Genomic DNA, 16,157 nt, shown 5'->3' with positions numbered 1-16,157 from the left:
TATTGATCAGAGAAATGCAAATTAAGACAACTCTGAGATACTACTACACACCCGTCAGATTGGCTAAGATGACAGGAAAAAGTAATGCTGAATGTTGGAGGGGTTGCGGGAAATCTGAGACACTGATACATTGTTGGTGGAGTTGTGAATGAATTCAACCATTCTGGAGAGCAATCTGGAATTATGCCCCCAAAGTTATCAAACTTTACATACCCTTTGATCCAGCAGTGCTACTATTGGGCTTATACCCCAAAGAGATACTAAAGAAGGGAAAGGGACCTCTATGTGCCAAAATGTTTGTGGCAGCCACAAACAGGGGTTTGTGGTGGCTAGAAACTGGAAAATGAATGGATGCCCATCAATTGGAGAATGGCTGGGTAAATTGTGGTATATGAATGTTATGGAATATATTATTGTTCTGTATGAAATGACCAGCAGGATGAATACAGAGAGGCTTGGAGAGATTTACATGAACTGATGCTGAGTGAAATGAGCAGGACCAAGAGATCATTATACACTTCAACAACAATACTGTATGAGGATGTATTCTGATGGACGTGGCTATCTTCAACAAACAGAAGATCTAATTCAGTTCCAATTGATTAATGATGGACAGAATCAGCTACACCCAGAGAAGGAATACTGGGAAATGAGTGTAAATGGTATACATTTTTGTTTTTCTTCTCAGGTTATTTTTACCTTCTGAATCCAATTCAGAACTGTTTGGTTCTGCACACATATATTGTATCTAGGATATAGTATAACATATTTAACAAGTATAAGACCGCTTGCCATCTAAGGTGGGGGGGTGGAAGGAAGGAGGGGAAAAGTTGGAACAGAAGTGAGTGCAAGGGATAATATTGTAAAAAATTATCCATGCATATGTACTGTCAATAAAAAGTTATAATAATAAAAAAAAAAGAATTGAGTCCAGCAGTATCTATTATTACTTAGACCCAAACCCAGATCAGAAACTTGTAGAATTCAAACCAGAAAGGCAACAGTAAGATTCTGAACTGGCTGAGGTTATGTTGGGAGTACTGAAAGCATACAGGTCCCAGCCTGAGCTGTCTCTGAGATCCTACAATAACACAACACATCACCCCCCCCCCCAAAAGTAACAAAAGGACCAGTCCAGACTATATCTCTAGATAAATGTACACAAGCTAGCAGCCACAACTATAAAGGAGACAGAAAGCTTACACAGGCTTATAGCCAAGAATAACCTATTCTGCAAAACTAAGTATAATCATATGGAGGAAAAATTGGACCTTTAATAAGAAGACTTCTGGGGCAGCTAGATGGTGTTGTGAACAAAGCACCAGTCTTGCAATCAGGGAGACCTGATTTCAAATCCAGCTTCAGACACTTAACAAAGACCCTAGTTAAGTCACTTAACCTCAACTGCCTCTCAATAAACAAACAAACAAATGAATGAATAAATAAATAATTACAGGAATTCTAATCCAACCTAATGGGAAAAGCCCAGAGCTGTATAGGCACAGGAGTAAAAAAAACAAAGCAAAAAAAACCCAAAACAAAAATGTCAACATGAACACTCAATCATAAGGGACTAAACAAAGATAAAGTGCTTACATTAAAATATGGGGATATGATTCATGTGCTCTTTCAGAAGCCTAATCATCATCAGTGGTCACAGAGGGAATCTAAGGGAAAAAAAGCCTAGGAATGGTTATATCTTTTTGTTATTTGAAGAATGAAAAAAGAGGAGAAAAGTAATTTACTCAGGGAAGAAGAAATAGGAAGCTTAAGGAAAATCATCTCGTGTAATCTGAGTAAACAAGTAGATATTATACAAACAAAATACAAAAGTAAATACACAAAGGAGGAAGAGGAGGTAGTAAGAGAAGTAGCCAACAACTGACCACATTTTCATTTGACCTGAGCAAAGAAAGGAAGAACGAACACACACACACACACACACACACACACACACACACACACACACACACAATTTCAGGGATGATGGGCATAATTTCAGAGAAACCAGGGAAGATTTATGTGAACTGATACAGAAAACAGTAAACAGAACCAGGATAATTTACACATTGAAAAAACATGGTCACAAACAACTTTAAAAGAATTAGTTACTAAGATCGATGTAATGACAAACCATAATTCTAGAGGGCTTATGATGCATCAAGTTACTCACCTCCTAATAGAATGGTGAATGACTCAAAGGGCAGAATGAGACTAAGTTTTAGAATATGAGTAATGCAAAAATTTATTTTGCTTGCATATACATGTTTATAACAAGAGTTTTGCTTTTCTTTCATTCTCAATTGGTGAGGAAGAATTGGGGAATTTGGAGGAAGTAAAGAAATGGATTTTTACTAATTATAATTTACATTGTAAATTTATACACAATTTACATAAATTCCTACATAGCTCAGGAAAGTTAGCAATGAAGTATTATCTTTTTTTAAAACCTAAAATCATTTATGATACACAAAACAAATTACTTTTAAAAATGAAGTGAACCAAATCCTGAAAGTTCTTCTAGTATAAATTAAAAAGAAAACCTTTTTTCCTCAAATCTTTGGGGCTTGAAAACTTATTTGTATTTTTCATTAATATCACCCATTTTCCAATTCACAATGGACAAATCAACTGCAATTATTTACCACGGAATGCAGAATACATTTCATAACAGTTTCATTATTTGTTAGGGATTTTGTGCTGTATTAAACTAAAACATCACAAAGATTTAAAAAAAAATAAAATTTATTTTTCTATTGAATAAAAAACTTTATTTCTGTGGTAATTTAGGATCTTGTAGAACCTCAGTTAAAATTCCGAACATAATTTCTCACTAAGTGACTTCTAAAAACTATCATCACAACCTTTAAGTGCCCCTAGGTCTAGGGTGAAGAATCTTTTCTCTGCCAAGGGGCATTTGGATATTTATAACATCATTCCTTGTCTATACAAAATTAGCAACTTTGTAACAAAATTAAGAAATCAAGCAGTGGGAGACTGTTGTCACTAGTGTTTGCCTTGGCAGGGCTAAAAGATTTTAAAGGTCTTATACAGCCTGCATGCCCAAAATTCCCCATCCCTGGCCTATGCAATTCTTTAAGGGGAAGGTGCAAAGGATTTGTTCAATTGTACTGATGAAGGGAAATTCTTCATTAGTGTTTCTAACCACAAAAGCCACAGATTCACTCTTTAAAAAAAAAATAAACAGCTTCTCACCCCTCACAAAAAAACAAAAAACAAAAAAGAGAGAATAAAAAGACCTTTCTACTTCAAAGAATCTAAAATTATGACTGATCTAACATTGCTGCAAGGAGATACAAAAATTTTATAATGATTTTTAGACCATATTCTGGAAATTTAGTACATTTTGTCCTTGTTTTTACTGAAGTTAGACTTTTTGAAAAGTATCTTATTGATGTTTTTTTTCTTTCCATCCCAATCATTTTCCATCTGTCCTCCAGAACAAGCCCTCTTTTGTACAAAAACAATTTTTTTTTTTGCTTTTTACTGAAGGCAATTAGTGTTAAGTGACTTGCCTAGGGTCAGACAGCTAGGAAGTGTTAAGTGTCTGAGCCCAGAATTGAAATCAGGTCCTCCTGACTTCAGGGCTGGTGCTCTATCTACTACACAATCTAGCTGCCCCACAAAAACAATTTTTAAAAAGAATTTTTTTCAATGACCCTATCTGAAAATCTATATAACATTCTATCCTTAGTAGCCCTGGGCCTCATGAACCTTTCTTCTTAAATTAATTTAATTGTCATTCAATTGAAGAAAAGAAAAAAAATTCTAATTAACAGAGGATTCTTGTTAGTTGAGTTTGGGTATGTCACATGGATTCAAGAACTTTACTCTCCTAAAATTGTACATATCTGTGTACAGCATCTTTATCTTTGCCTGAAGGCAAGAATCTACCTAATGTATTAAATTCTTTTAAAATTTCAGAGCAAATCCAGAGCAAAGGTGAATAGAATTTGCACTATAAAATATATTAATGCTTATTCAAGCCTAGAAAATATCCTTGTTGAAGTTAGAAGTCCAAATATTGAGAGCCATCTTTCTTACTCAATTTTCAAAAAAAAATTTTTTTAAGCCTCATATTTCTTGCTCCAGAAAGAAATTAATTTTATATCTCATTTCACCAGCTAAACATTAACTAGGCAATGTATAAGGAATTTTTTTTCAGGTCTAGGTCAGCCTGGATGACCACTGAGACATCTTCTAACTAAAATTCTGTGTCCTCTGGTCAGATAAAAATGAACCTTTTTTTTTTTCTTGGGGTTTTCGCAGACTATCTAGCAGTCTTTTTAGAGACAATAGTAAAGCAGTCTATTTTCTAAACTAGTTGCATATAGTTTAATTATTATATTAGATAATGTGATTCCAAGGGAACCTAAAGGGTGGCCAATTATTCCAACTTATTCATTTTACGGAAAAAAAGATTTAATGTGCCAAGCACTTATTAGCTTATTAGCAATATCTGGCTATTTAGAAGATACTTCTGAACTTTTGTTCAGGAAAGACTACAGGCAAAAACAGAAGGCAAAGTTACCCAAGAAGAATGTTCCTTCATCTGATGTTGGTTGCTGTGAGGGCCATTAGCATGGCCCCGCCAAAAGCAGTTTTGGCAGAGCTGGTAGTTGTGGCACTGCTGGCACCTATATCGGAAACCCATCATACTCTCACACCGGCAATATGAACACTCCACAGGATGGAAGACTTGAAGAAGGGAAGTAAAAAAGGGTGGGGAGAAAAAGAGAGTGGGGAACAGAGAAAGAGAAAAACATTGTTTATTTAAGGGACTGAAATCAGAATGGAAGAGCTGAAATTAATAAAAGAAATCACTGACTGAATCTAAAATAGAACTGAAAGTCAGCTATATAATTTCCTATCCTCTTTACCTTCTTATATTTTTCTTTATCTGAAACATCCTTCTTTAATATTAAATGATTTAGTTAAAAGAATAATTAGTACATTTATACATAAAAACAAATTAAATTTTAAAAATACACTTCAAATTATATTTTACATGAAACCAAAATTGGGCAACATTTTTATAATAATAATAATAATTATTATTATACTTGGGGATCTATAAAAATAGGTATGATCCAGGTTTCTCTAGATCTCTGAAAGGCCTTGAGTAAACAATAAAAAAAAAATCAAAACATAAATCTCTACTGGATAAATGAAGAATGGAATCTCGTACTCAGGGCCCCTTAAGCATTAATTCATGCTCTACTAGTTTGTACCTGTTCAACTTTAGGCAAGTGAATTGATCTTTCTTTATCTCATTAATTTTCTCAAAACTATAAAAGCTCCTCTTTTCTTGTTACACTTGAATGTTGGGAGCTGTCTATAATGTAAAACATAAAATATTATTCTTCAAAAGAAATCAGATTCACATGGGCAAGGAGAAAAAAGACCAAAATTATTGCCACTATTCAAAGTTCAAGAAATAGAATACTTAAACTTCTTAAAAGCATGAAATTATATTTTTCTAGCTTGTTCACTTTCTCTGTGAAATAATCTTCACCCATATTTCCATCAAAAGCCTCAATATTGTGCTTAGCTTTTGACAAAGAACACTGCATATTTATTGTTAGCATTTAAAATTGGGAACAAAATTAAAGTAAACATAAAAATTAGAATGTTCTTTACTTTTCAATACTCCTCAAAATTACATTCATAAATTCATAATTCATAAATTCAAATTCAGAGCCAAGGCATATTTCTGTAGCCAGGAAAATATGAGAAGCCAATTTAATTTTATAACACGTGATTATATCTAACTCTGGGTAAGTGATTTATTCCTATAATATTTACCTGATTCTTCTACTCCATTTGATGAAATTATAGATTTACAAAAATGTAAGTCTTTCTTTAGGTTAAAATCTAAGTCTCAGAAAACTAGAATAATGTAGAACAGAATAATGGAAAAGATGAAAAGAATAAATAAGATTCCACTTTCAAATTTACTATTGCCCTCTAGGAATGTCACAACTATGACCGAGTATAAGTGAGCCACTCTATTCAAAGGAAGATTGGCAACACTTAAGACTACAAGTGGTTTGCAAATGAAAAGTATATGCATGACCAAAACCAAGAAAAATATTCTGCATCAATAAACAGGCAATTACAGGAAGGTTTGGAGGGTGGAATTATGCTGCTACTTATTACTTTTTCCCCATATCATGGGGCAAAGAGACATAGGAGCAGAGCAGCTTCTACATTGTAGTGCCTATTCAATAAGATTGCTCCAGTCTAGAACTTCAAGGGTTTTAATAGTTTCATGTGCTTTAATGATGTTCCCTCTCAGGTCTCTCTTAAATTGGGATATCTTAGGATGCCATTAACTCATTGGATGCCAAGGGCATATCATAATATACAATAATACTTGCATACTAAGTTACATTTCACTATAATGTTTTAATTAAACATTCAACTGTTAGCATAAATTTTTTTTTCCTGTTAGATCATGTCTCTAAGTACATGCAGTGGAAGACAACTGGAAAGTGCAATTTGTTTTACAAACATGAGCTTTGCTACTTTTTCAATAATATATCTAATATTCAAAGCAAAGCTGAACAAAATTATAATACAATCTAATCTCCAAACAAATAGAATTTATAATCTCTCCAAGGAAAACTAGTTTCTTGAAGAATAGAGTAATTAAAGAAAATTACAAAGAGATAAGAGTCCAATAATATACTGTTAGTGGAGCTGTGAATTGGTTCTACAAAGCAATTTTGAACTATACATAGTGATTAAAATATATTTGTAGTAATAAATAACAACAATAATATTTATAGAATGCCTATTATGTGCTAGGGACAGTGATAAGTACTTTACAGCTATTATCTCATTTGATCACACCCTTTAACTCAGAGCTTACAGTATTAGGCATATATTTCAGGAAGGTTAACGAAAAATTAAGTTCTCCCTTATACACCAAAATATTTATAGTAACACTATTTATGGAAGCAAAGAACTGGAAACAAAGTAAAAGCTCGTTGATGGGTAATGATTAAATAAATTATGGGATACAAAAGTAATAAAATATTATCACTAAACTGTAAGAAATTATTAATATAAAGAATACAAAGAAGTTTGGAAAGTCTTAAATGAACTGACTCAAAGTGAAGTTACTAAAACCAGGAAAACAATACACAATGATTACAACAAGTTAAATGTAAAGAACAACAACAAAATTGAAATATAGTACTATGAAATTTTAAAGATCAAATTTGGCCCCAATTAAGAGACATGAAAATAAATTTCCCCTCACTTCTTTGTAGAGGTGAAAGATCATTGACAGGAGACATTGAGGAATATGACATATTACATCAAACTTTTTCAATATGTTGGTTAGTTTTACTGAACTTTTTTCTTCTTCTTTTAAAATTCTTTATAATGATGCATGACATGCTGAGAAGGAGCTGGAAGAGACCTTTGAAACTATAAAGTCCAATACTCTAATTTTACAAATGAAAAGACTGAGGAACCTAGAGATTAAGTGATTTACCCAGGGATATAGAGCTGATAAATTTCTTAAGTGGGAATTGAACTCTGGAGTTTCTGACTTTCTATCCAGAATTCTACTCAAAAGTCTTAAAACACCAAGAAACATCATGTTTTGCAATTATTTCATATAATGGAAAAATTTTAGTGCTTAGGTAAATGTTAATGCATTTAGTAGATAATACAAGGAATGCCATCTCTGGTTTCATAACATTCTTTATTCCTAAGATTAGGACTATAAACTATAAAAATAATTCAAGGGAATTTTGGTTTTTTGTATAAGGACAGCTAATAAGAGTCAAACGTCTGAGGCTGGATTTGAACTTAGGTCCTCTTGATTCCAGGGTCAATCAGTATTCATTGTGCCACCTGGCTGTCTCCAACTCAAGGGAATTTTAAAAAGTTATTAAGAGATAGTCTAAGGCATCATAAAACAAAGGCAAAGTTTAATTAAAATGCTGAGATTTGTGTGTTTACCTAGGAGCACTGAATGAAGAATAACTTGATTATGTTTCTTCCTTGTAATTGAATTGGATATGAGACAAATGACAAATTCTGAAGACTTTAAAAGAGGTATCGGTAGTAGCAGAAATTAATAAGCTACTTTGTTCTCATGAAACCCAATTTAAATATGTTTAAAATAAAAATAAATGAATAAATAAATCTATCTAAAATAGTCAAAGCATTTAAACGTTTGAAAGATTCAAGTCTCATCAGTCATAGCTTCAACAGTTGGGAAAACAAAGTAGGTCTGTGTGCAAAACAAGCTAAACCTAGTCCTAAAATTAAGGAAGTGAAAATGTTAGTTTACTCAATATTGACTTACTTAAAATGAGAGCAAAGGACTTTCATCTCTCTAAGAAAAAAAAAAACTAAATAAGGAGACTTCCGTGTTTTTCAATGGCAAGAGGAGTGCAAGGAATAGTGCAATGCACAGAAGACAAAGGCCATCCTTGTATTTAGGTCAAATATTCTAGCTAAGGAACTAACTACCACTAACTAGATCAGACAAAAAAAATAATGAACCTTTTAAAAATAGGCCCAAAAGTTGAAAATAAATTGTTAGAAAGGACTTTTGATTCCACTCTAAAATTAAAAGTGTATTGGCAAAAGAAAAGTCAGTGATTGGTTTAAAAAAACAAATCCATTATCAACAGTATTAAACTGTCCCTGAGGCACTTATATCTTTAAAAATAATCTCAAAACTATTAAATGTTTATATATTTAACTTTAAGTTCAACTGCTTTAAGAAAGAAAGGTACTCCTGGCATAAAAAAAATGAGTGGAAAATCCATGGATAAATCAAGTAGGCTCATTAAAAAAGCCACTCCATGTAAACCCAGAAAAACATACCTATGTAGCCTTAGCACCCGACTACCACCTGGTGGCAATGTACCTAAAAGTTATAGATCTAGCTTGAGAAGAAAACTCTTGTCAAAATAAAGTTAAAATTATGAAATGATAGCAAATGCCAGTTATGATCATCAATTATAATACTTAAGCCTTTATTTAGACTTAATACACACAATTTTCTACCGAGTTAGGAAATATTATTAAGTATTTTACTTACCATTTTCAACATGGGCAAGTCTGTGCATGAGAGGTAGCCAGACAAGGCACTGGGGAGGAGGATCAGCCATCAATGTGTCTAAAAACATATTCAGCATTATCTTTTTCTGTAAATAGAACAGAAAACAAATTCTTTAACAGAAAGGATTTTTTTTCTTTTCCCAATATCTCTCCAAATAAATTTTTAATCCAATTTAATAAACATTTACTAAAAACCTATCATTTATAAGGCACTGGGTTTTTAAGAAGTAAGTTATTTACATATATATTTATGTGGATGTATGTATATATATGTATATGTATACACATACAATTCACTTGTTTGTACAAATTATTGAAATGTATTTCCGTTTGCACATTGTAAGAATGAACTTAAAGTAGTTAGACCTGTGTGCTTAAAGTACATTGATTGCTCAGATAAAAGGAAATCACCCAATGAAGAGAAAGAAAGAAGAGAAAGAGGGAAAAAACCTAATCAGCTGTAAATTGTATCTGTTGCAATAAAAATATTAAAATAAAACGAAAATGTGTGTGTGTGTGTATATATTTCAGTTGATCCTAACAATTCTATAATAAAAAGATCATGTATTTCCGCCTTCATTTTACAGAGATGAAGTCATACAGAGGAAACTTATGCAAATTAGTGACAAGTCAGAAAATATTATCTCACTATGAGTAAAAATTATTTTGTTCTTTGTACTTATATCACTAGTACCTAGTAGAATGCTTCACACATAATAGGTGCTTAACATATTGTAACTTCTCCCATTGATCAGTTGTTGGTTGCCTGAAGTACAGCACAAGCCTCCTGCCTCTAGTTCGTTGCTTTATTTCAGCTGGCTTTATATCCTACCAGCACAAGGATTGCCTTTATTACCTCAGATAAGGAGTTTCTTTCATTCTCCTTGATCCCACACATCACTGGGACTGGAAACACTGCCTGAACTCTGAAAGAAGCTATGAACACCAGGAAAGAAGGGAAAGAAGAAACAAGGGGAAGCAAACAAGGAATAATAGATACAAAATTAAACTGAGCACTCCAGGGATTCTACACATTTCTGGCAGTGCCTAAATTGATTTATGATACTTCAGAAGTGAGGGGAAAGGTAAAAAATGTAGCAAGTTGATACCCATTGATGGTTAGTTACATGTAACATGTATGTTGCATATAATTTATGCTTGGTTTATAGAATGTTTCTATGCTATATTATACAACTTTACTCTATATGCATTAATTATATTTCTGCATGTGACCTAACATCTAATTACTGTATGTAACTCCGATGTGATGTTGTATGTTAATATATTATATAATGTCTATAAGCTTAGTCAACACTAAATCTAATATGAATGTTATATGTTAGTTTGTAAATACTTAATTGTGTATAGCTATAGACAGCCCAAGATACCCTATGTAATTTATAGGGATTGTAAATGTTTTACCTAAAGAAGATTAAGATAGTCTTTTGCCAAATCCTAGAGATTAGAAAGGCAGTCTGTCCAAAACTACTATTCACAGAAATACTCCCTGATGGATAACTTTTTAAATTAAAACTTATTGCTGTATTTTTTTTTAACAACAATTTCATTCCAAACGTGTGCATGTCTAGTTGTTCAACCATTTCAGTTGTGTCTGCCTCTGTACGACCTCATTTGGGGTTTTCTTGGCAAAGATGCTGGAGTGTTTGCCATTTCCTTCTCCAGCTCATTCTACAGATGACGAATTAAAGCAAACAGGGTCAAGTGACCTGCCCAGGGTCATACAGTTAGTACATGAGGCCAGATTTAAATCCAAGAACATGAATCTTTCTGACTCTATGTACTGTGGTTTATCCACTGTATCACCTAACTGGTGGGGGGGGGGGTATAATAAGTTGACCTTTATTTCCTCTCCCCAAAGAGTCTTGCCTTGTAATAAAAAATATATAAACATTTTAGAGAAAAAAAAGTTCATGGAAACTGAGTGGATGCCCATCAATTGGGGAATGGCTGAATAAATTTTAAGAATATTATGGAATATTATTGGTCTATAAGAAATTATTAGCAGGATGATTTCAGAAAGGCCTGGAGAGACTTATGTGAATTGATGCTAAGTGAAGTGAGTAGAACCAAGAAAACATTATACACAGTAACAAGATTCTGTGAAGATCAACTGTGATGGATTTGGCTCTTTTCAACAATGAAGTGATTCAGGGCAATTCCAATAGATTTGTGATTGAGAAAGCCATCCGCATCCATAAAGAGGTTTATGGGAATTGAATGTGGATCACAACATAGAATTTTCACCTTTTTTGTTGTTGTTTGATTGCTTATTTATTTTTCTCTCATTTTCCCCATTTTGATCTGATTTCTATTGTGCAACATGATAAATGAGGAAATATATTTAGAAGAATTGTATATGTTTAACCTAGATTGGATTACTTGCTATCTGGGACGAGAAGGAGGGAGGGATAAAAATATTAAACACAAGGTTTTGCAAGAGTGAATCTTGAAAACTATCTTTGCATGTATTTTTGAAATATAAAAAGCTATTATAAAAAGGGGAGAGAAAAAAAGTTCAATAAAACTAACACATCAGTTGAATCTGACAGTATATACAATGCTTCAGATCCATTATTTCTCACTTCAGCAAAGGAGGAATAGAAAGATATTTTCTTCTCTCTTCTTCTAGGGCAAGCCAGCATATTATGAATGCAAAGCATTGAGTTACTTTTTCCTTTATTAATGTTGCTCTTTCCACTTATACTAAGGTGGCACTTTTTTCATGATTCTACCTCAGTTGACCTTGGTTGTTACAAATCTCCTTATGTTTCTCTGGAGTCTTTATGCACACAATTTCTTAATATGCAGTAATATGTCATTAAATTCAAGTATCAACTTATGTTGATATATTTTCCAATATTGGACATCTGATTGTGTCAGATTTTTTACTACTACAAAAAGTGGTTCAGCAAATATTCTGGTGGATAGAGGAACTTCTTATCTCTGATCTTGGAGTATATGCCTGATAGAGGAATTTCTAAATCAAAGGGAATATATATTAAAGTCACTTTTATTAGCATGATTTCAAATTGCCTAGTAGAATGGCTAGTTTAACCAAAAGTCCAATATTAGAGTGCTTGGTTTTTCCAAACTAAACAGATAATTTCCCCCTTTCAATAATATTTTATTTTTCCAAATATATATATAGTTTTCAACATTCATTTTTATAAGATTTTGTTTCAAATTTTTCTTTCTCCTTCAAGACAGCAAGTAATCTGATATAGGTTAAATATGTGCAGTAATATGATATAGGTTAAATATGTGCAATTCTTTTAAACATATTTCTATATTTGTCATGTTGTACAAGAAAAGCCAGACCAAAAGGGAAAAAATTATGAAAAAGAAAAAAAAAGGTAAAAATACTATGCTTCAATCCATATTCAGTCTCCATAGTTTTCTCCCTCAATACAGATAGCATTTTCCATCCCAAGTCTATTAGAATTGCCTTTAATCACTGTATTTAAACAGATAATTTTAAAAGAAGTCTGGGGACACTATGAAAGTGAAAGAAATGGCTGTGGAGAGAGGACTCTAAGTCAACCAAATATGGTTTGCAGACACTGAGACTTTATGCCTCTCCTCTAACAAGTCAGTCACAAATGCTTTGGTGTACCAGAGGAATTAAAAGATACCCAAAGTCCTAGAAACAAAAAAAGAAAGATCAAACTGGGAAAAAGAAATGCCAGAGAGAAAGTTGGGGAAGAGATAAAATGGACAGCAGGTCCAGATGTCCTATTCACCTAGTCACTGTGCAAAAGGAATTATGACTACTAAGGATGGCTTGATTGAGTGAGGCTGAGTTTTTTTTATTTGTTTTGTTTTTGGTTTTATTTTATTTTATTTTAGGATACGGGAGACATGGGTACAGTCTTAGGCTGCAGGAAAGGAGTCATTGTATAGGGAGAGACATCAAGTTTAAAAAGAACAGGAATGGAAGAAGGGATCGTCTGCTGGAGAAGAAAAGAAATGGGATCAAGGTAGCAAATAAAGCAATAGGCTTTGGCAGCTCTTCATCTAAGATAGAAGAAATAATATCTGAGTAACATGGGAGAGAAGTTACAGAAAATAGCTTCAATTTCTTTAATGATATAGAGGCAAGATCCTTACCAGAAAGAGTAGGAAAAGTAGTAAGACTGGACACTTGAATAGAAATAAAAATATCTGAAACAGCCCACAGGCTGCAGAGAGTAGGATATAAAACTGATTAAGGAGAAGTAGAGCAATTGCCTTACTTTAGTGAAGAATCCATTGATATTAGATAATATAAATGCATAGTGAACCCAAATGACATAGCTTCATGATTTCCTGCAGTTTCTGACAATCACATGTGAAAAAGAATGAAGGGAAATGAAGGGAGTAATTCAGAGTTAGGGTTTCATAAATTGTGACAAGTGATAATACAGAGAACAAAGAGGATTTAAGAGTAGAAGATAGATGAGTTGGTTCGACAAGAGGTCAAGACAAGAGGAAGGAGGGTATAATTGGTAGAAGAGTAAATGTTAGAGTTGAGTTGATTCAACAAGGGGTCAAGATGGAGAAGGGAATAGAGTTATAATGGGTGTAAGAGTAATAATCTGGGAAAAAAGTTAAGGATAGAGTGAATGAGGCTCATGATGAGGACGAAGAACAGGATTAGTGGTCATTCATCATAAGTAAAGATGGAATAACAGGGGAAATATCACATTAAAGAATTTTTTATTTCACAAAACGGAAGTGGAAAAACTCTGGAATTGACAGCAAAATGAGACAATATGGTCATCTCTGTATGTACTTCAGATGACTAAGAAGAGGAGTTCATGGAAATTGGTAGATTTAAGAACCTGGAATTCAGGATGTTTGATGGTATGATCAGTATATATTAAAGTTCCCTCACTGAGGAAGGACACAGGATATTGATTAATAAGAATCACCAGAATCAAGGCTAAATGATAAATTTGGACATCATAACCTCCAAAGAGACATAGCTAAGTGATGAGAGTCAGAACAATGGGAAGGACAATGAGAAGCAAGAACTATTCCAACTTATATTCTTCAACCAGTTTGTCAGAGGTTATGAGCGAAAATATAATCAGTACTGGAAAGGGTAGAGAGGGAAACAGTGTTAGCAAAAGAGTATTAAGAACGTAAATCAGTCAATAACAGTGAGAAAGATAAACATTTAAAATGAAAAAGTTTATTAAGCTTAAAGCAGGCATCCAAAACAGAAAAGTGAAAAGAGTAAGTAGATCTGGAACAAAACATTGTGAGTATAATATTGGAGTGAATGAGAACAAAAAAAACAGACAGGTGGAGACTGAATAAGACTTAAAAACTTTGTGTATCAGTAGTTGGGATATTTAAAGGGGTAGAAGTATGCTATTCAAGGAAGAATAAGCCCAAGCAAAATATCAGTAGTTAGAAAGCAGTCCTTTGAAAGAAATATTTCTGAAATCCTCCACTGAAATCCAACCTTGTGATAGATAGTGATACTGTGATATGAAGACTCAGGAAGCTAGACTCAGCAGTCAAAAGCAGAAAGTTTGGGAGCTTAGTTGGGAGGCAATGGTAACTTGCCTGTCTTGAAGAAGCTCAGGGTGGGAGGGGGAAGCATGGAAGGGCTGGAGGCAGGGAGAAGAGAAGTAGAAACTATTTTGCCTTGAGACAGACCTACACTGAAAAAAGTCCAGAAGATCATGGAAACCAAAAACATGAAGCAGAGATCTTGTCCCCAGCAGATAGCTAGATGCTTGAAATCAAATGCAAACTCCTGTATTTGAAATTTAAATAACTTTACAACCCAGAGATTAAATATATACTTATGTTTTTGACACAAATCTCTTCACAATCTTACCTATCCTTTCAGTTTTGTTTTGTTTTTTTTTTTAACATGTTAATGCCCCTCACATAAACAATGATCTAGCCATTCTGGCACAGTTGTGATTTCTGCACATGTGACATCAGTTCCTATCTGAATAGATGATATTTTTACTGGTTGTCCACTAATTTTTGGAATGCTTGAAATCCCTGATTTCCTTCAAATTTCAGTACAAGCACCAACTTCTGCAGGAAGCCTTATCTGATTCAAGTCTTCCCATAATTACTTTGTATTCATTTGTATATATTATATAAAAAGTCATAGGCATACATGTCTCCCTGTCAAAATGTAAACCCGGAAGACAGAGACTGTTCCACTTTGTCACTGAATTCTCAACACAGTATACTTAATAAATGTTTTTAAATTACAAATACACACTTAGTGCTTATTTAGCCCCTTTCCCATGGCTTAAATGCATTTATTTTTCTTGACTGCTGTGTTTATACTTGAAATTTTCAACCCAGATCTGATCTTTTCATTTGGAATGCTTCAAAATCCTCTATTTTACTAAAGGCCCACACCCACCTTCACGTAGATTATATGCAGTCTTAAAGACCAAGTTTTTCCTGGTTGTAAAGCTTTATTGTTTGTCTTTTGGAACATCATATTTCAAGATTTTCCTTTCTTTAACCCAGTTGTATAGCAGTCTTAAATGATTCCAAATGAGGTTTCTCGATACTTAAAACTTTTTTTAGTTACTTATATATATATATATCTTTCCCAATTTACTCATATTTCAGTCTAAATGTCTGGTCTGTAGCTTTGAATAGCCATAGCAAAGTATGGCCCCAGTATCCCAATCATGCCTTCTGTAATATAACACTGTACCTGCTTCTAGTTAGAATCAGATGCTGAAAATCTCCAGCAAGTTTATTAATGCAACACAGTTATAAATCTCTGTCTCTCACCCTAAGTAGAATTCTAACCTAAATTTGAATAATGGAATTCATGAAAAGGCAAAAGCCACTTCTTACTAGAATCTAGGATGAGCTGACAGGCCAACCTTGATTCTATCCTCTCTCTAATCAAGATGCTCTCCTATTTCACATCTGGAAATGATGGTTAGGATTGTGCTCTACCCTTTCCCATCATCCCTGTCATCTAAATCCATTTTCTGGTGTCCCAAAATAGAGTTTTGGCTCTGGCCTCTCTATGAATAATCTCCAAGTGG

At 33.4% G+C, this 16,157-nt stretch overlaps 1 protein-coding gene across 10 annotated transcripts in view; it reads right to left on the bottom strand.

Moving 5' to 3' along the window:
• The window catches only part of DTNB (dystrobrevin beta), a 333,753-nt gene that overhangs the window by 201,135 nt on the left and 116,461 nt on the right, over positions 1-16,157 (bottom strand). For all 10 annotated transcript variants that reach the window (XM_031951429.1, XM_031951428.1, XM_031951432.1 and 7 more), the window contains exons 7-8: positions 9,092-9,197; positions 4,553-4,719 (exon numbers count right to left, since the gene is read on the bottom strand). In XM_031951429.1, the coding sequence (XP_031807289.1) occupies positions 4,553-4,719; positions 9,092-9,197 (273 nt within the window). The remainder of the gene's footprint in view (positions 1-4,552; positions 4,720-9,091; positions 9,198-16,157) is intronic.

The sequence above is a fragment of the Sarcophilus harrisii genome, chromosome 2 (assembly GCF_902635505.1).
Source record: "Sarcophilus harrisii chromosome 2, mSarHar1.11, whole genome shotgun sequence".
In the NCBI taxonomy this organism is placed as follows: domain Eukaryota; kingdom Metazoa; phylum Chordata; class Mammalia; order Dasyuromorphia; family Dasyuridae; genus Sarcophilus; species Sarcophilus harrisii.
The sequence above is the reverse complement of the archived record's forward strand: the minus strand, read 5'-3'. Positions and strand labels throughout refer to the sequence as shown.